An 18,671-nucleotide genomic window follows, 5' to 3' on the forward strand; every position below is an offset into this window, starting at 1 on the left:
AGAGTTATGAGCCTTTGCAATCAGGAGAAAGAAAATTTTGATATCTCTACGTGGCACCAAGCGCGATCTACAACTACAATTTCCATCACGAGCCCCTTTACATATACTCCGAGTATTTTCCACTAGCACTTTCTCCACTGCACGTACAGATTTGATGTAAAGCGACCAGCCTCCTTTGTCGCAGCAAGCACACCGCTCGCCGGTGTAGCAAATGGCGTCAACGCGACCTCGCTGTTGATGTTGAAAGCGGCATCGCTACCACATGGTGACCAGACTGCAGCTGGTACATTATCTTGCTTGTAGTATTTGCCGTTGAAGGGACCTTGGATGCTAAGTGCTGATGAAGACTGGCTTTGCTGGCCGGAGAAGTAGTATGTCGACTTTACCACACCAGTAACACCGCCGTCCAGTTCGCCCCAGCCAGTGTAGTCTGCGCTGAAGATGGCGAAGGAGAAGCCGGGGGAGAATTCGAGCCCAAGATTGATCTGGCAGTTCTTTCGTGAGTCCTCTGCGGCATTTCCGTTACCGACCCGGGCGGTGAATTGCTTGTTGAAGTCTGAGTAAGTGGTTAGCAGAGAGATCAAGAGAGATTACAGCGTGGTGGCGGCTTACAGATTGGCATGATGCCGTTCTCAGTCCAGTCGATGTCGATACTGCCCTGGGGGCATCCTGAGCCACCAGACACGACACTTTTGATCTTGAAAGAGTCTGGTGCCTGGTATGTTGGAGCAGCGACGGCAGCAGCCGCAAGGGCAAGGGCCGCAAGTGTGTACTTCATCGTGCTGGTATTTATGACTGATACAGATAGAGGAGGTAGAGCAGATTGATGAGCAAATACAAAATGCGGAGTAATGGTCGTAGTGTATGTTGATACTCAGACTGGAGCAAGTGCGGGATTTGGTCGTCTTATATGTCGACGTATTATCCGAGTACAAGACCTAGAGCGTTAGTTGTACATTCTTCACCACACTTGCTCCCGAGAGCCGTTCGTTCAAACCAAGTTGTCTTGTGGTCCGCAGAGATAGACATGCGATTGGCTCTATTTCCTTGGAGAACAGCGAAAGATAGCCACTCGCTACCAACAGACAACCTTGCATTCGCCTCTTGCACCTCTAGTTCGGAGATGGTAACGAAGGTGGTAAGGTTGCCATGCTTTAGATATGAGATCTGCCCGTCGATATTGCTCGTAGACTTCCGTACGAGACAGCCGGCAAGCAAGCGAGACGATGCAGCGAAATGCAGGGCAATCTTGCTCTAGAACGTTTAGATTCTGGGGTAAAAAGAACACGCTTGGGGAAAAGCCAATCCAAAAATAGTCGCTGTGGAAATTGCCGTAGCGTGACAAGTACAAGACGGGTGTGGAAGAGGCGAATGTTGTATATATTAGATTGATGGGCCCGGGTCGAGGTCACGAACCAGACGTGCGACGGCTGATTATGGGCTGGGCTTCCTGGGAGAGTTTGATGGTTTTAGCGAGCTAGTAGGATCAAAAGACTTTCTGCAACCAGCCAAACTTTAGTGTAGATGTCGACAGGAGCCTTTTTTTCTAGCGTTCGTATCGTTCATCAACGGTAATATCAGTGCTGCTCGTTGTTCATTCCACAATATGTTTTGCGTGACTGTTCTGAGCTGAAAGGCGCATAATGCTTGTGCTAGCGCGCTGTGATCGAGGATAGGTTTCCGACAGGGAGGCATGGCGATAAGGGGTCGAGTAGCTGCTGCTGTTGGACGTGTGATCTGGATAAATGGGTTGGGAAGCCACGACATGGCATGAGCAGCTAAGCCCGCACAGCCGGGAATTGACAGACCCAAGGCATGAGATAGCAGATTCGAGGATAACACAATTCAATAATTGTACGCGATGGCCATATTCTATGTGGCCCCTGGTATCTCCCTGTCCCAAGAAATCCCATACCCGCTCCCATGATACTGAACGCCATTGTAGTACATTACGTTAATGAGAGTGTTGCGCCGAAACTATGCTGAGGTATCGTGGTAAAAGAAATCGCTTATTAACTTGGAAAGACCTTGCGGAACACCTGCCGCCACCTCGGGACACTCTCTTCTTCTTCCACATCACTGGCAGGCGCATGACGCGGACCAAGCATAGCCAATGCTCGCTGTCGTGCCCATTCTCGTCTATTTTGCGTGGGATTGCAATCTTGCGTGCTTTGTAAAGGTGGCCCACTGGTCGATTGATGCTGCGATGGCGCGTCTGGTGGCGGTGTAGTCGCCATTTCGATATCTTGTGGTCGTGTTTGCGTGCGCACAGGTGCACTAAAGATGCGTCGTCCAGATATGGCACCGCCTATCCTGCTACCAAGCGACCCAAAAGCCGTCGGCGGCCGAGTTGGCGGTGCTGGTGCTGTAGACGCAGTGCTTGTTTGGGCCCTCGCTGAATGTGCACTGCGCGCCCGCATGCGATTGATGTGGCGCTCTCGCCGTACCATGACATTTGTAATCTTGACCGGACAAGCGCCAGTAGGTAATACGCTCTGCTTACACATGGGACACAGCGAAGAGTGGCTGAGGAGGAAGGTATCGATACATTCGGGGTGGAAGATGTGGTGGCACGGAAGCTCGCGCACTTGAGTCTCGTTGGCCTCGAAATCGTCCATGCAAATTGGACATGTGGGCTGAGACCACGCGGCCGACACGCCAGATGTAGGCACTGTGGGTGCAGACGAGCGACGGGATAATGGGGGCCCCTTGTGTCCAGTTTCCGCATCTACAGCGGCATGCAGTAGTCCCAGTGTTTGATTCGGCGGCTGGAGTGTGGTCGCTTTCTCGGGCTCACTCGCAGCGGCAGGAGCAGTGTAGGTATGTATGGGAAGTTTGTCAAGGACTTGTTGCGAGACTGTCAGACGCTTGACGCCCAACGCTTCGAGGTCGACCTGGCCGTTGAGAACGCGCTCGCGGAGATCGTTGCGCCGTCTCCGTTGGATAATGTGCATGACGAGGGAGGTGATGCTGACGGCGACGAGGAGGATTGCTAGGACGATGACGAGGAAAACCCATAGACTTGGGAGCTGGCCACCGGAGTCTAAGCGGCGAGGTTAGTGGCGTTCATAGGTGTGAGCAGGCTCTACTCACCAGTACTGACGGTTGCCCATAGTCGCACATAGTCGGAAGAGTTGTAGATCTGTGACAGTGTATCGGCATGGGGCACTGAGCTGAGATTTCCAGAGTACTCGTTCAGCTGGTCCATGATATTGTTGCCCGTTATTGACGACAGGGCGTAGGTGGGAAAGTCGTTAGCCGTCTGCCAACTACCGCCATCCTGAAGGTTCCACGACGCATCGTTCAGCACTGGAGGCTTGGCGTTGGTGTCGCCTGGCTGGTAGGTGAGGAAGGCCTTGGTGGGATGGTTACGCGCGGCGGCGAAGTACTCCGTCGTGCATTGCGCCGAGAACCAGGGCGCAACGGCGATGAGGGCGTAGTCTTTGTCGGTGGGAAGATTCGCTATCCGCGTCGCATTCTCGGGCACGTGGAATCGTTCCTGTTCTCTGCAGCTATTTGTGCTGACATCGGGTACGTAGAGAATGCCGTAGGGGTCCTGGTTGCTGTCGACGCCCTTGGTGGACAGGGTTTGGATGTTGTCGAGGATGCGATACTGGAACGAGACAGAGTCGTTGAGGGTGATGAACTGGTTGTTATCGTAGTCGATCACCAGCGGATCCGGGAAGTCGATGGTAAAGATGCCAATCCGCTGGGCAGCTGTAGGACGGTCAGCATGGTGCCAGAGGCGAACGGGCGGCAGACTTGTGTGACGTACACATGTTGGAGCGAGTGCGAGTGGCTATGGATGGCAGGGCGCACTGGATGAGGGTTACACAGAGGCCGCTAGTGTAGGCCGACTACAATGCATTGCTGGTAGTTTGGGTGTTGAGCGGGCGCAGGGAGGCGAGTCTACTAAGAGGCGGCGATGATGGTGGTGGAGCTGGCAGCGGGTGGCTAGCATTGAGGCTGGTCGGATGCAACACGCAGCCGCCCCCTCCCGGATGGGATTCGAAAGCCCCGGGCAGGTTTAGCCAAAGCTTGATTCACTGGCGCGAACAGGAGATTGCGTCAAGAGACACAGCACAGCATGCACACAGGCCCCACGGGGCAATGACAGACGACGCCGTTGTGCATGAATAGTGCTGAGGCGCCGGTAATGACGTTGGGCCGCCGACACGATCGATCTTATCGCAGCGCAGATGGGCTTTCGCGACTTGGCGCCGTCTTCAGGGTTAGCACGACCTTCCCCAGACACATGCCAACAACATGCATGCGATGCCACAACCGACGACGTCTGCTGCGAACCCCATTGATGCACGCCATTCGCCCACAGAGAGCCCATGATAGCACGCCGGTAGCCCAGACTTCAGCCATCACCTCGCGTCGACGCACGGCAGACGCGACTTCTTTCCCCGCATACCCCAACATCCCATCGCGACACGTCCACTATGGCGCCTCCAGGCCTGGGTAGCAAGGGAAAGGCGACCAAGCCAGGCTCCAAGCCCTCGCAGACACCGCGCAGCCGGAACACAACGCCGCTCCCCAATGTGCGCGCCTCGGTCGAGCCTGCCGCTTCGTCATCCTACTTTGGAAACCGCCTGAGCTCATATCTTAAGAAGTGCCCTACCACCGTCGAGGACATACTGGACGGCGGCGCCAACGGATCTTCAATTCCATCCGGCAAACAACTTGTGCTTATGCGCGACAACATCGAGAAGACAGTCCTGAAGAACGTCGAATCACGCTGCGTGCAGTCGGAAGGTGCGCTCAGGGAACTCATGAACAACAAGAAGAACCGCGCGCCGCGCGATAGAGACAGGGAAAAGGACGGCGAGGAGCGCGAGCGCAAACACAAGCTCAAGAAGGTGAGCAAGAAGCACGACGAGGACGGAAAGCACCCGCCTGCGACCGGTGCCCACGGCCTGGCTAGGCAGGATGGTGGTGACGCCAAAGGTAAGTCAACAAACACTGGGCAATCGCTCTTCCTTGGGACTCTACTTGTACACTCGCAATCACTCTCCACATGCGCTACACTTTACATTCTTCAACATGGCCCCTAGACGCCGACAGTTGATTGTCAAGCTCAAGATCAGAGGGCTCGACAGACATCTGACTTCACGCACAGACAACTCCTCCGCCATCTCATCGCCAATATCCCAAGCCCCGCCCTCTGCTGCCGGCGGCGGCCCAGCCGATGCTCCCTCACCCAGCGGCTCCGATGTCTCCCACCAACCCGCGCCCGCGCCTGCTGTACCGCAGTTCCAAACCTTTGGCCCGGACCCCGCCAAATTCGATGACCCCACCATATACCATATACGCGAAGTTACCCCGGGCATGTCAATCGAGGAAAGGAAGGAGATCTACTGCGTCGCCGACTTTCCCAAGTCCAATCTCCGCGACAGGATAGCCGGGTCACCACCAGCAAAGGACTTCTCCAACGCCAAGCCCCCGTCACAGGTCAATGCCACTGTCTTCGCAAACTACGTCGAACCATACATAAGACCACTGACCGAGGAAGATGTCGCTTTCCTGAAAGAGCGAGGCGATCGGACAGCGCCCTTTGTGCTTCCTAGGCGGGGCCCGCGGCATTACAAAGAGATATGGGCTGAAGAGGATGGCTCTATGCACATAGACTCCAACGACCAGCGACCGCCACCCAACGTCCCGCGCGGAGCAGCCGAAGACATAACAGACGACGTACTTGAGACTGACCAGGTGTCTACCGGTCCCCTCCTGTCACGCCTTCTAGCCACATTACGTCCCGAGGGCCGCGGCAATCAGAACTCCCAACACGAGACGAATGGAGTAAACGGAGACGCCATGGACATCGACGAAGGCGCAGGCGCACCAGCAGACACCACCAACAACAACTCCATACCCGCTGCCGCTCAACTTCCCGATGTTGTCCAACCGAGCTGGAAACCTCCGCCACAAACCAGTCGCACCGACTATGTTGGCATAGAAGATCGCGTGCTCATGGAGCTCAAGCACTTTGGTCTAATCTCGGAAGCAGATGCTGAAGCACAGTCGTATGATTCCCACTTTGACGACGAAGTAGCTCAACGGCTACGCTTCCTGCAAGAAGAACTTCGCAAACAGTCCATCATCAACGGCGCACGGAAACAACGCCTCCTCGAACTCACCGAAGAGCGCATAGCCCAGCAAGAGTACAATACTATAGCTGACGATCTCGACAATCAGCTCAATGCCGCATATCTCAAGCGCAACCGCAATATTGGCAAGGGCAAGAAACAAAACAAGCGGCCTGGTGGTGCAGGTGGTGGAAGTCATCCTGTGGCCAACGCCGGCATTTCGAGACCGGGCGTCGGCGAGCCAATACGCACTCTCATGGAAAGGAGACAGCAATGGATCAATACTATTGGACCTGTTGTAAACTATGGCAAGACAGGGTTGCCAACCGAGACCATATTTGGGGAAGAGAAGATGAAGGAATTGGAAAACAGAGAGGTAGAAATCTGGAATACAGAGGCTGAAGAGTAGCTTTCTCGGCAAGGATCGACCGTGGCGAAATAGGTGTCCAGTGAGGAAGAGAGCGAAGAGGAGGTTTCTCGGTTGAATGCGCATTCCACGGTTGAGAACGATCATGTTGTCTGGTGGCGCAGAATCGGCACGTTCTGGCGGAGATTACTTGTAGCCAGTCTTTCGGCATTGTTTTGTTCATGCATAACCGGGCACGTTATGGCGTAAGGGTGTTTGGCAGAACCATACTGGTGGTCTGGTGTTATTGATTAAACTTGCATAAGGCTGCGCTGAAGCGTCAGGCGTTGACGGATCGGCTGATCTCTGAAAACCGCAGAGCCGCAATATTACATTATTCCCACGTGTTTTACCCATTCCCATCGTCCATCTCTCTTCGCAAAAACATGTCCACGTTTTTTGCTTTCACCGGTTCCCGGCCGCGTGGAACCGCGCACATGGCCATGAGATTAGCGAATATCGAATTGGGCCGTCAGCCGTGAAGATAGAAACCTGGCTGACCACTTTTTCAACCCGCATGGGTTTGGCGGTTGCGGCGTGCATAGGGAGGCTGTGTCGCATGCTTTTACCTGGTGGGCAGGTGGGTGGGGTTTTGGGCGAGCGAATCGCGGGACGTGTTTCGCTTACAGGTGCGGGAGCTGCATACTGCGTGGACGAAATAGTCTTTTGGCTGCCTAAGAGGGTGCGGTAAGTGATGGATTCGGGTTAGTTGTGGATGCGGTGGGCTCGATGTGGTAGTTTCCATGATATAGCGATCGATCAGATCGTGAGTTCATTGAGGTAAGGGCATCACGCTGTTGTGGTCAGTCAACACCGTCATCATGAGTGCTCTTTGTTGTGGATGTTAGAAGTGGTCTACTAGTACTAACCTACTTTCACTTCTACTGCAAGCTATCCAAGTCTCCTCGAAAACAGTGTACACGGGTTGAACACTTGTTCGTGACACGCTCACTGTAGCCTACCTAGGTACGACAAGCTCCAAGAATCGTCCCTGATTCCTCGAGCCTAGTTCGCGGAGCCGCACCTAACGTCATCTATCGTTCCTGACTAGAAAATCAATGCCATCCTATTTGGGTTATCTGATCCACGGATCAGTATCACGACCTGCATATAGCAACGGATGTGCTCCGCCCGGTGCGCAGACTACGAATAAGTATATGTGAGTGGACGAAGGACACACGTGGGCTCAACGTCGTAGGAAGAATATGCAGAAGCTTCCAGGATGTTTAGAAAGACGTTTATAGGAGCAGGATTGTAAGGTGCGAAGAGAGGAGGGTGTGCTGGCCATTGACGTGGAGAGTTATTTTGAGCTGCAGGCAGCGCTTACCCACTTCGGCCAGCAGCACGCTAGCCTGACGTATCTTGTCACTGGTAGGCACGATGGATCTCTGGATTGAAGACGATACAGGTGAATGAATGTTCTCAACTTCCTCTCATGTATTCGAGTATGCTGCTGGGTTACTGCACGTGTGCGATGTCTATCAAACGACTGCGCTCACCACATCGAGAGCAGAGTCGGTCCTGCGACGTTGGGCACGCGCAAAGCTCTTGAAAAACGGCGTAAAGCAACCTGCCGTTCGTCCGGTAGCAAGCATCAGCCGTCCATCTTGGCAATGGTATCTTCAAGAGAAGTGCAATGTCTGTTCAAACATCAGAGTCTTCTGTCAGCACAATGCGGCTGACACAGCATTTGCTCATTGGATGTTGCATCTGCACGACTACCAAGACGTATTTTCTCTCGCACAGCCGTCCAACACCTGCATTAGCTTCCCTGCTGGCCACTCACACCACACCTTCACACCTGGAAAACGTGGTGTCAGGGATCAAGATAGCTGCAGCCGTTGACATGGCCGCAGACAGTATGCAGCATGCAGCGAACAGACCTCACAGAGACGTGTGTAGCTCGCTTGCCGGGAAGCAAGGTGTGATGTGGGCGCGAGGGCTGAGACATGCGGGTGCGCTAATCATGGCAATGGTAATCCTGTGATGCAGCTCTATGCGAGAGCGCTAAATCTCACCTACACCACAATGATGCATTTGGAAAAGGTAAGAATATTCAGAAAACAGTTCATGTATAAAGGCGGTGGAGCCTCATGGAGCTGGAAATGGCCTGAGAGAATTGGTAGTACAACGCTCAGCTTACCTTTTACCCGACACCGACTCTTTGACAGAGGATGCACGTTTTATCATAATGTCTACACCATCTCGACAAATTCTCTGGAGATCTCCGGTAATCCTTGAAAGCAATAAGACAGCACTCAAGATGTCTACACCTACTTCAGCGCCCAAACCATCCACACCCCGAAGAGACGGGAATCTGAAGCTCCGGGCTTCATGCGACGCCTGTGCCGCGTCGAAAGTCAAATGTAGCAAAGAGCATCCACACTGTTCACGCTGTATTCAAACCGGAACGAAATGTGTATATGGCGTCTCGAGAAAACACGGAAAGCCAGGCCGAACGAGGAAGAGGAACCCAGATGGAACTCCGTTTGTCAAAGTCACAAAGCCACGCGTATCACCAAGCGGCAATGAGTTTGGCGCATTCATGCTACAACCTACATTCCAGCGGACGGTTTCAGCAGACACGTCGAATTGGGCTTCAGACTGGTCGCTCTCACCAAGCTTATCGACTCCTTCTGGCTTCGATTCAGAGACTGCACCTGCACAATCATATGTAAACGACATCGGTTCAGGTACCGCCTATACGGACACCGCTGATTTGTCGCGACAACCTGCTCAGTCCACACCCATATCAGCTACCGGATTTGACCAGGACTTCCGAGATCCTTTCCCGCAGGAACAAACAGTACAGTCTCCCTTTCCCAACTGGGATGCTCTCAACGACTACATCAGCGGCGAAGATGCAAACCCCATGGACTATCACCCCGGCGGTGCAAAGACTATGGAGAATTTACGTTCTGCCTCTTCTATATCGGTCCCATACAGTCCGATGAGCCAACCCGTAGGAAGTCATAACAACTTGACTTCCTACGCAGAGGTCGGGACGGACAGTTCCCATAGTTGTTATCCATTGGCCTATTCGACGCTCGAGAGCCTGCCACACTCCAGGCACTCGTTCCACACGAGCGATTCATTCGATGCCGTTCTAGACACTGTTCGGTCAGCACGAGAGAATGTCTCGAAGCTTCTTAGATGTTCATGCTCGTCAGATCCACATCTTGCCATGCTATACTCCAGCATAACATCCAAGATTCTGGCCTGGTACCAAACCGCTGCTAGTGCTAGTCACGGAACCCGTACCAGCCACTCGGTCTCAGCATCGCTCCCTTGGAATTACTGCCAGCCTTCGCAGTTTTTGCACACGATCTCCTCACCCTCGTCTGTGCCGGGTATTGATGAAGTGGAAAGGTACAATTTGTACATGCAGTCATCTCGGTACACCCAATACAAGTTCGAGGATGGTGAACAACAGAGAGATAGGAGGCAGATAATCTTACAAGAGTTGCGAGGATGTGCGCAACTCATCGGGGCATTGACTAATTGGGGAAGTAATGGCGATACATCCGCGGCGCAGGCGGGGCATCTGTATGATTTTCTGGGAGGCTGGCTAAGGAACCAATTGTGTAAGATAGTGAAGGAGATCCGATACAAAGAGTCTGCGACGGCTTGAACTACTGGGAAGGATCGATAATTAAAAAGGGAGTCGGAAGAGCATTGGAGGTGGTTTGCTGCTGTTTGATAACCACGGTTTCCCGTGGCGGGGTAGTCGTCGTCTTAATACCTAGTAATTATAGTGAAAAGTTTATTCCGCTTCATGCTATTAATGATAGTAGGGTACAATTGCTGCGTAGAAGTCGAAAAGACAACAGTGGCTATGTTTGCCGAGATGCTGTGGAGCCACCCCGGATTTACCCAGCGCACGTGCACCTTCACATGCCTCGGCTCAAACCGCAGCAAGCATCATAGCACTGGCTCACATGCAAGGTACAGCATCTCCAAACCTCCAGCACCGCCGTTGCGACCGAGAAATGACAGTCTCCCCACTGAGGATGTACACGGTCAACAATGGCCGCTCAGTCTACCTTACGACAGCCTCATGACCCTCTCCTAGCACTCTACGACCGCTATGCGACGCTTCTCAAGTCCCGCGTCCGCGGCGCATCCAAGCTCACGAAGCTGCTGTCCACCATCACCCTCCTCTTCACCATCATAGGCACCGGATATGGAGGCACAAGATGGTACAAGAGCCGGCGCGCAGAGAAGGAGACGGGCCAACGGTTGCTGAGGAGGAACTCCGGACTCAGGAACAAAGATGGCTCCAGAACCATTTACGTGCCCTATCGCGACTCTACGTCCAAAGTAGTCATCCATCCCACCAAACAGACCACGTTCGATGCGCACCGTAGACTCTTCCTCCAACCGCCACGTGCAGCCCGCATGGCTGACACGACCTCGAGCGACCCGCAAGCGCCGCCGCCGCAGACGAAGCCGGGTCTCAACTTGGCCTTCCTACACCAGTTCCTGAGCCTCCTGAATATCATGATACCGCGTTGGAATAGCAAGGAAACGGGTCTGCTGGTCAGCCATAGCGTCTTCCTCATGCTGCGGACGTATCTGTCACTGGTCGTAGCGCGTCTCGACGGAGAGATCGTGCGCGACCTTGTAGCAGGCAACGGCAAGGCATTCCTCTGGGGCATAGTCAAATGGCTTGGTGTCGGCACCTTCTCTTCGTACACGAACGCTATGATCAAGTTCCTGCAGAGTAAGGTCTCCATCGCGTTCCGAACGCGACTTACGCGGTACATCCATGATCTGTACCTGAACGACCATCTGAACTACTACAAGCTACAGAATTTGGATGGAGGTGTAGGCGTCGGGGCAGATCAATACATCACACAAGATCTGACGCTATTCTGTGCAAGTGCGGCATCCTTGTACTCGAGCTTAGGAAAGCCGTTTGTGGATCTTTGCGTCTTCAACTACCAGCTCTACCGTTCTTTGGGACCGTTGGCACTGACCGGACTGCTGAGCAACTACTTCCTTACCGCGACAGTACTACGAAAACTGTCTCCGCCCTTTGGCAAACTGAAAGCTGTCGAAGGACGAAGAGAAGGCGAGTTCCGCGCTCTGCACTCTCGACTCATCGCAAACGCAGAAGAAGTGGCTTTCTATGGCGGTGACGAGATGGAAAAGCACTTCCTTGAGCGAGGATTCAAGGACCTGAAACACTGGATGGAAGGCATCTACAGTCTCAAGATCCGGTACAACATGCTTGAAGACTTTGTGCTTAAGTACTCATGGTCGGCTTTCGGATACCTCGTCACTTCGCTTCCAGTATTCTTACCTGAATGGGGCGGTGTTGGAGGTACACCCGAACTACCTGGAGGAGAGAAGTCGCACCGCGAGCGCAGCCGTATGAAGGACTTCATCACGAACAAGCGACTTATGTTGTCTCTCGCGGATGCTGGTGGTCGCATGATGTACAGCATCAAGGATCTTTCTGAGCTGGCTGGCTACACATCACGCGTCTACACCCTGATCAGCACGCTCCATCGCGTCCATGCAGAAGCATACTACCCTCCACCCGGCACGCGACCCGAACTCTATTCCGTCTCCGATATCCAAGGCACAGTTCACAAGGGCTTCGATGGAATTCGTCTCGAACATGTTCCGGTCGTTGCCCCAGCCCTGCACCCCATGGGCGGCGAGGAACTCCTGGAATCCCTATCCTTCATCGTTCACTCCGGCGAGCATCTTCTCATCACCGGCCCTAATGGCTGCGGTAAAAGCGCCGTCTCACGCATCGTCGCCGGTCTATGGCCTGCATACCGCGGTCTTGTAAGTCGTCCTCGCAGCATTGGCGTGGACGGCATCATGTTCCTCCCTCAACGACCCTACCTTTCCACTGGCACCCTCCGCGACCAAGTCATCTACCCCCACACCGATGCCGATATGAAGGACGCAGGCCGTCGCGACTTTGAACTCTCACAGGTTCTCGAAGAAGCGAAATTAGGCTACTTGCCCGATCGAGAAGGTGGCTGGGACACGAAGAAAGTATGGAAAGATGTGTTTAGCGGTGGCGAGAAGCAGAGAATGGGTATCGCGAGGTTGCTTTATCATGAACCGCGATACGCATTCGTGGACGAGGGCACAAGTGCAGTTAGCAGTGATGTGGAAGGTCTACTCTACGAACGCGCAAAGGCAAAGGGCATAAGTAAGTTTACAGCGACTGTTCTCGAAGAGAGAGTTTCAACTGACTCACACATTCCAGCATTGATCACAATATCCACGCGCGCATCCCTGAAGCGCTACCACGACTACACGCTAACCCTCGGCATGGGCGACCATGGCGACGAATGGGACTTCCAACGCATAGGCACACAGTCTGAGAAGTCGAGCGTGGAGAAGGAGTTAGCTGAGCTGAGGGAAAGGCTTGCCAAAGTCGAGGAGTGGAAGAAGAGGCGAGAGGAAATTGAGGCTGAGTTGAACAGGGTATGGGTAGAAGGCAAAGACGGAGAGGGTGAGGCCGAGAGCGAGGAACTTGCACCGCCACCATACTTGGAACGAGAAGAGACGGTCGACACGGCGAGTACAGACGAGGAAGATGCTGGCAAAAGAGATCAAGAGGAGGCGGTCGAGAGTGGGAGTGGAGAAGTTTCGCCGTCCAGCTAATCTAGGTATCGAATTATACCATGATACTTAACACAACTAAGCTCTAATCACCCTTGAGATCGATGCATGCAATTGTTTGGCGTTCATAGGTATCTCTAGAGAGGATAATCGCGGCAAAAAAGAAAGGATAGGCGTAAGCTTCGTTGCTGGATATTGTCTCTTCTGGCGCACAGAGAGCGGAGTGGATCATCCCAGTTCGATCCCAAGACGGCATTCCAGGCTCACTCATCCGTCCACTCAGACCAGACTGTTTCCTCACGGAATTGAATTGCACTCGCATAATCCTCGTGCCTATCGTCCAGCACCGGTATGTTACCTAGGTAAGCAACAATCTAGCCACTTTATGACCGTTAAGTAGGCGTGCTAGCAAGCATGTTGACGCGGTAATGGCCGCACCGCCTGAACTTCCGTAGAGGTCGATTTTGGCTGGATCGATATCCAATTGTTTCGCGTGTGAGATAATATATACGTTTGCAATGACCATAGTTTGCGTGTGTTCCGGAAGACGGGTTCAAACTCACTAGTCGTTTGTATACACAACAAGATCGCGTGAGGAGAGTGCATAACCAAATTAGTGCACCTTCCCTATCTACTTGTATCACTCGTCTCGAAGCTACTAGTAAGTCTAGTGGGATGAGATACGACATGTCAAGACTGTAATACATGGCTCAGGAACGGAAACCCAGAAGTAATTGATAAAGTAGTTCTCGCATGCTAGCTCAGCTCTGTTGGATTTAGAGTAAGTGTTTCTGCGTGTTCTGGTCAATCGATCGTGCTGAGCCCACTCACGATCGGTAGCTCCACTGAATGGAGCTTGATAGCGATCTTTCGCATGTAGAGTTCGCATGGCTTACAGTTCTGCCACCCCTCGTTTCGAGACAGATGCTCCAAGCGTGATTCACAGTCATCATCATCATCCAATGTAGCGCCTTTTTCGATCCTTGCGTTGAAGTCGCTCACGCAGACTTTAGCAACAGCAGCGACGACTTCCTCTTCCTCCCTTTTCTTCAACTCAGCTTCCTCGGCTTTGGCGGCAGCGACAGTAGCTTCCTCTTCTTTCAGGCATATACGTTTCTCTTCTTCAAAAAGTCTCTCCTCCTTCTCTCTTAGACGTATACGCTCTGCTTTCTTAGCCTTCTTCTTATTTGTAACGGTTGGAGCTGCAATGTGCCAATTGCTCCAGTTAGCAACGGCAGCCGCTGCTTTCTCGTCCTCTATCTTCCTCATTTCAGCTTGTTCAGCTTGTTCAGCTTGTTCAGCTTGTTCAGCTTCAACAGCAGCAGCCGCGGCTTCATCTTCCTCTATCTTCCTTAATTCAGCTTCTTCAGCTTCAACAGCAGCAGCCGCGGCTTCATCTTCCTCTATCTTCCTTAATTCAGCTTCTTCAGCTTCAACAGCTTCAACAGCAGCAGCCGCGGCTTCCTCTTCCTCTATCTTCCTTAATTCAGCTTCTTCAGCTTCTTCAGCTTCAACAGCAGCAGTGGCGGCTTCCTCTTCCTCTATCTTCCTCAATTCGGCTTCTTCAGCTTCAGCAGCAGCAGCGCTAACTTCTTCTTCTTCTTTTTTTAGGCATAGCTGCTCCTTCTCTTCCTTCAACTCTGCCTCTTTGCCTAGCTTGACTTTCAACTTCCTCGCCTCTACCGTTGGATCTTGATGCTCAGCAGGGGCATTGCCAGTTGCAACTCTTACTTCGCGCAACTGCTCTACTTCATCGCTGTACAACCCAACGATGAGACGAGCTAGGAGCCTTGTCAGCGTAGGGCTTTCGATGCTTTCAAAGAAGTCCGGTGCGGTCAACGCGGAAGGGTCATGCTTGAAGGTCCATTGTACTTTCTTTGAAACGTAGTCTCGAAGCCACGCGTATTCGTCAGGAGGCCCTGCAATGAACGCTTCTCGGATAGCGCGCACAGCGTCACGTAAGCACATCTCTTTGCCTCGTCGCTCCAGCTCGATTTGCGCTAGTTCCTTGAGTCCAGGCACGCTGTACTTCTCAGCGGCTTCGAGAGTAAGCACAGCTTTCTGGAACTCATTGCGGACGATACTGTTATCGGAATCCTCGGTACCATCATCACTAAGAGTCTGGTAGACACCTGTGTGCAGGAAGTGGATCAAGACGTGACCAATGTTTGCGTCTACATCCACGAGATTGATCTCACGTGTCCAGGGATCACGACTCGGGATATTCTCTAATCTCTTCAGCAGAACTTCTGGAAGATAGTATGTCTGATGTTGAGGACCAAAGTGTAAGGTAACGGATGGGCTTGCATATGGGCTGGGGTAGTCAGCCTCACATGGTCGTGCTTGCTCGAAAGGAGGAAGCCTGTCTCACCTTGTTACAGGTCGAGGAAGCGCAATGCTGGCTGCTTTCGCAACCTTCTTCAATTTTTTCGCCATTGCAGTTGAAGCAGTTCAGACGGCACTACTCGAAGGATCCAACTCAGGGAAATAAATCAGAGAAATCGAGGGGAGAAAGTCTTTGGACTGGCGCTGGGCTGAGAAACAAAAAGCCTTTATCTCGAACGCAGGATTGTTCCAGAGACATCTCGTGCTGGGTACGTGCATGTGCATTCGGGAATGACATCCCACCCAACCATTGATGCGTTGTTGATGGAGGTCCTCTGCATATGTGCAAACACGACACCCTGCATACCACGCCGCTTAGCTGCTCGACCCCGCACTTGAATCCTCAGCCTGATCAGAATTTATGTGCCCAAATCACAGTCACCATGATATGTGATTGCAAAGAGTACGCCTTGGTGTGGGTGGGGGCACAGTATGAACTTGTCGCACTCTGTGTCAGTCGACGTGTGCCCTTCAGGGATATCCACTTGCAGATGCAGCCACAGCGCGTAATGTGTCACTATATGATTGGTTCCAAAAGCGCAGCAGACTTCCACAAAATACCTTCCTCGTTCCGATTCATGTCTTAGAAGCTGAACTCAGCGATCGTTGACACTTCCCACGTACCTAGGTAGCCGCGATCCTCCTACCTTGGTAAGCTGCAACTCTCTGACAGACTGCAACTGGATACAAAATGAGCATTTGCATATTGTGCAATCGTACTTTCGGCAGCGATAGAGCTCTCAAACAACATGAAGAAAACTCACCAAAGCATGCACCCTTTGACCCAAAGGCATGCAATCGCTCCTTCAGTAGCCAGACTGCACTGAGCCAGCACCAACACAACTCTCCAGTCCAGAAAAAAACCAGAAGCGACTCAGTCACTAGCTCCGTCGCACCTGTTCCCTTTACCCACTATGTCCCTTTGCTGTTCTCGACGTCTCGTTCAATCATACACAACGGCCGGCGCGGTCGCCACACCACGACGGAGAGCAGTTCACGCACGAACCCAACCTTCGACTTGCCTTTCAATGTACTCGAAAACCGATTGCGAGCTCTCACTTTAACGGATGGCAATACGATTGTCGCACCGCCAAAGATCGATCAAGCGCACATTGCCACACAACAAGAGGTGAAGACCTCCTTTACATTTCCGCAACTGCACCAAAGAATTGCCGAAGCCGTGGTGCCCGAGATAACATCTACGTGGTTCAACTACAACACGAAGGCTCCTTTTGAAGATAGGTACACGACGTGTGTTATGGGAAAATTCACATGCGAAAACAAAGCATGCAGAAAGCGCCAGTGGAGCAGCACCGTCGTAGCCATCGGAATTAGAAGATATCCTCGTAACGGGTACAATGCTGTCGTGTACAATCAGCATTGCAATTCTTGCCAGTGGCTGGGAAGCTTTAAACTGGACGAGAAATCATATGTGGAGCGGATTGCGTACAGGCTTAAGAATTGGGCAGGCGTGGCAGTCGAGCAGCCTCTGTATGGTGAAAAGACTAGAGGGCCACATGAAAGTCACCTCTGCGAGGGCTGCAAAGTGGACGATTGCCCTTGGATGAAAAGATTGTCATTATAAGACCTATCTTCATGGAGGCAACATGTGGAGATGAGGCGAGGCGGAACCCCACTACATAGGTATTATTCTGAAACTATAGTCGTATGTAATAGTTTTGGTCATCTATTAAGTCTATAGACATACGTTGTTGCCTTTGTCATACGTGCAAGACCTCATATCCAGGATGATAGTGCTGATAACCTCTAGTACCCTTTGGGGTTGCGTTGCGTTGCGTTGCATTGCGTTGTTCAGCACCAATATTATCATGGCAGGAAGGGGGCTGCAAACTTTCATTCATCAAAATATGAAGACCCTGGTGTTGGAATTCCATCACGAAGTGGCCCATGTGTAGCTGCCTGGCCCTAGTATCCCATGGTCTCGTGAGACAAAAGCGATCACGTATTCTCCAAACCGGGGTTCCACGCGCATGGAGCGTCGTAACGTCATCAACACGATCAAGCCGGGGATGCTGGGCGATCGTGATACCTTGAACATATCTGAGGCTTGATGTACGTGGCCCAGTTGGTTTTGCTGTAAGACAAATTTTCATACCCTGCAGTTGACGGAATGGGAGTCCTCCCAAGAGCCATGAGGGCCATCAACATATCTCCAAGGAAGTCTTTGGGATAATTTTCGAATTCTTGTGATCGTTCGATAGGGTCAGCAAGATCTGAGAAACGATAGTTGTTGACTGCGAAATCTAAGAGAACTTTGCGCAGAGCTGATCCTTGGAGTGTGGTTTCATAGACATAGGAGAGATCGTGGTTTGGGAACATCTACTCATGCTGCATCTTCTGGGTAATCAGGTCTATCGCGGCGTTGCAGAGCTCAAGAGCCCCCCGGACGTCGCCGAAGACATAGATCTCACAGATGAGTTTCCTGCTTACAGGAACTTTCCCTGAAGCGTCGAGGGCTGAGTAGAGCTCTCCTATATAGATCCAGCTAAAGAACGCCTGGAAGACCTCCGGGTTATCGCCCTTCAGCTCGACAGTCTTTGAAGTGCCCCAGCAATCCTTCATGGCAGCTTCGAAGTAGAAGGAATAGTGAGAAAGAGGGCCTTCGTAGACGTGAAATTCGCGCTTCGCGTTCCAATCGCCGACCGTAACGGTGGCGATCGGACCGTAGTCGTCATTATCTTCCACGTTAGAAACTCACTCAATCCTAGAGATACATTCGTGCTTATGGGTTAGGCGGAGCAGCCACGGTCTTCGAGCATTTGGGCAGGTCGACCAAAGGAGTGACCTTATTGGGATCCTCTTTCTTCTCTGGAGTCGTCATCACGCGCGATTGTGGTTGTCGTGATAGCTGGCCACAGTCGTGATAAGTGTTTCAATGAATCAGATTGATGTGCCGGTGACGGTGAAAAGTACTGGACCTAGTAGCGCGGTCTTGGCAGTGAGCAGGAAAGGCAGGAGTAACGAGAGGGTCCAGCAGGCGGTGACAAGCCGGGTTCACTGACTAGAGACTACCGTCTGCTTTTCGTTTTGAAGTATATATATTGGAAGCGCGTGGGCTTTACTGGCTCCCTGAGATGATGTAGTCCCCAAGGCCCGAGGTCAGTCTACAGCTGGCTTTAGATTATTGACACCCGCAACGGGTTTTGTAGAGTAGAGTAGAGCCTCTGATACGAACC

At 52.4% G+C, this 18,671-nt stretch overlaps 7 protein-coding genes across 7 annotated transcripts; 4 read left to right on the forward strand and 3 right to left on the reverse strand.

Moving 5' to 3' along the window:
• Window positions 1-122: 122 nt before the first annotated feature.
• Window positions 123-778, reverse strand: BKA58DRAFT_306941 (uncharacterized protein; the record flags this gene model as incomplete). Its single annotated transcript, XM_046167137.1, has 2 exons — window positions 123-556; window positions 613-778. The coding sequence occupies 2 exons, from the start codon at window positions 776-778 to the stop codon at window positions 123-125; spliced, it is 600 nt and encodes a 199-aa protein (XP_046029575.1).
• A 1,052-nt stretch (window positions 779-1,830) lies between these two features.
• On the reverse strand, window positions 1,831-4,176 carry BKA58DRAFT_332949 (uncharacterized protein). Its single transcript, XM_046168193.1, has 3 exons — window positions 3,776-4,176; window positions 3,094-3,717; window positions 1,831-3,043 (listed from the first exon to the last, which is right to left on the reverse strand). The coding sequence occupies exons 1-3, from the start codon at window positions 3,777-3,779 to the stop codon at window positions 2,013-2,015; spliced, it is 1,659 nt and encodes a 552-aa protein (XP_046029576.1). The 5' UTR covers window positions 3,780-4,176; the 3' UTR covers window positions 1,831-2,012.
• On the forward strand, window positions 4,177-6,844 carry BKA58DRAFT_377919 (histone acetyltransferases subunit 3-domain-containing protein). Its single transcript, XM_046169654.1, has 2 exons — window positions 4,177-4,953; window positions 5,126-6,844. The coding sequence occupies exons 1-2, from the start codon at window positions 4,449-4,451 to the stop codon at window positions 6,499-6,501; spliced, it is 1,881 nt and encodes a 626-aa protein (XP_046029577.1). The 5' UTR covers window positions 4,177-4,448; the 3' UTR covers window positions 6,502-6,844.
• Window positions 6,845-9,009: 2,165 nt separating this feature from the next.
• On the forward strand, window positions 9,010-10,330 carry BKA58DRAFT_377922 (uncharacterized protein). Its single transcript, XM_046169655.1, has one exon. It carries the CDS (start codon window positions 9,044-9,046, stop codon window positions 10,127-10,129), a length of 1,086 nt encoding a protein of 361 aa, XP_046029578.1. The 5' UTR covers window positions 9,010-9,043; the 3' UTR covers window positions 10,130-10,330.
• Window positions 10,331-10,423: 93 nt separating this feature from the next.
• Window positions 10,424-13,187, forward strand: BKA58DRAFT_355123 (ABC transporter transmembrane region 2-domain-containing protein). Its single transcript, XM_046168631.1, has 2 exons — window positions 10,424-12,673; window positions 12,731-13,187. Exons 1-2 carry the CDS (start codon window positions 10,525-10,527, stop codon window positions 13,129-13,131), a joined length of 2,550 nt encoding a protein of 849 aa, XP_046029579.1. The 5' UTR covers window positions 10,424-10,524; the 3' UTR covers window positions 13,132-13,187.
• Window positions 13,188-13,839: 652 nt separating this feature from the next.
• BKA58DRAFT_466391 (uncharacterized protein) lies at window positions 13,840-15,639 on the reverse strand. The gene is made up of 2 exons (XM_046175012.1): window positions 15,461-15,639; window positions 13,840-15,403 (listed from the first exon to the last, which is right to left on the reverse strand). The coding sequence occupies exons 1-2, from the start codon at window positions 15,523-15,525 to the stop codon at window positions 13,894-13,896; spliced, it is 1,575 nt and encodes a 524-aa protein (XP_046029580.1). The 5' UTR covers window positions 15,526-15,639; the 3' UTR covers window positions 13,840-13,893.
• A 526-nt stretch (window positions 15,640-16,165) lies between these two features.
• On the forward strand, window positions 16,166-17,059 carry BKA58DRAFT_355126 (zinc-binding domain-containing protein; the record flags this gene model as incomplete). The annotated part of the gene is made up of 1 exon (XM_046168632.1): window positions 16,166-17,059. One exon carries the CDS (start codon window positions 16,166-16,168, stop codon window positions 17,057-17,059), a length of 894 nt encoding a protein of 297 aa, XP_046029581.1.
• Window positions 17,060-18,671: the final 1,612 nt, after the last annotated feature.

The sequence above is a fragment of the Alternaria rosae genome (assembly GCF_020736505.1).
Source record: "Alternaria rosae strain MPI-PUGE-AT-0040 chromosome Unknown BKA58scaffold_2, whole genome shotgun sequence".
Classification (NCBI taxonomy): Eukaryota; Fungi; Ascomycota; class Dothideomycetes; order Pleosporales; family Pleosporaceae; genus Alternaria; species Alternaria rosae.

Excerpts from the sequence above, each read along its gene's own strand:
- BKA58DRAFT_332949 (XM_046168193.1), bottom strand. Across the intron at positions 3,044-3,093 it reads ATGGGCAACCGTCAGTACTG|ACTCCGGTGGCCAGCTCCCA; the intron begins GTGAGTAGAGCC and ends CTCGCCGCTTAG.
- BKA58DRAFT_377919 (XM_046169654.1), top strand. The coding sequence starts at position 4,449 with ATGGCGCCTCCAGGCCTGGGTAGCAAGGGAAAGGCGACCAAGCCAGGC. Across the intron at positions 4,954-5,125 it reads GGATGGTGGTGACGCCAAAG|ACAACTCCTCCGCCATCTCA; the intron begins GTAAGTCAACAA and ends CTTCACGCACAG.
- BKA58DRAFT_377922 (XM_046169655.1), top strand. The coding sequence starts at position 9,044 with ATGCTACAACCTACATTCCAGCGGACGGTTTCAGCAGACACGTCGAAT.
- BKA58DRAFT_355123 (XM_046168631.1), top strand. The coding sequence starts at position 10,525 with ATGGCCGCTCAGTCTACCTTACGACAGCCTCATGACCCTCTCCTAGCA. Across the intron at positions 12,674-12,730 it reads CGCAAAGGCAAAGGGCATAA|CATTGATCACAATATCCACG; the intron begins GTAAGTTTACAG and ends CACACATTCCAG.
- BKA58DRAFT_466391 (XM_046175012.1), bottom strand. The coding sequence starts at position 15,525 with ATGGCGAAAAAATTGAAGAAGGTTGCGAAAGCAGCCAGCATTGCGCTT. Across the intron at positions 15,404-15,460 it reads CTTCCTCGACCTGTAACAAG|CCCATATGCAAGCCCATCCG; the intron begins GTGAGACAGGCT and ends TGACTACCCCAG.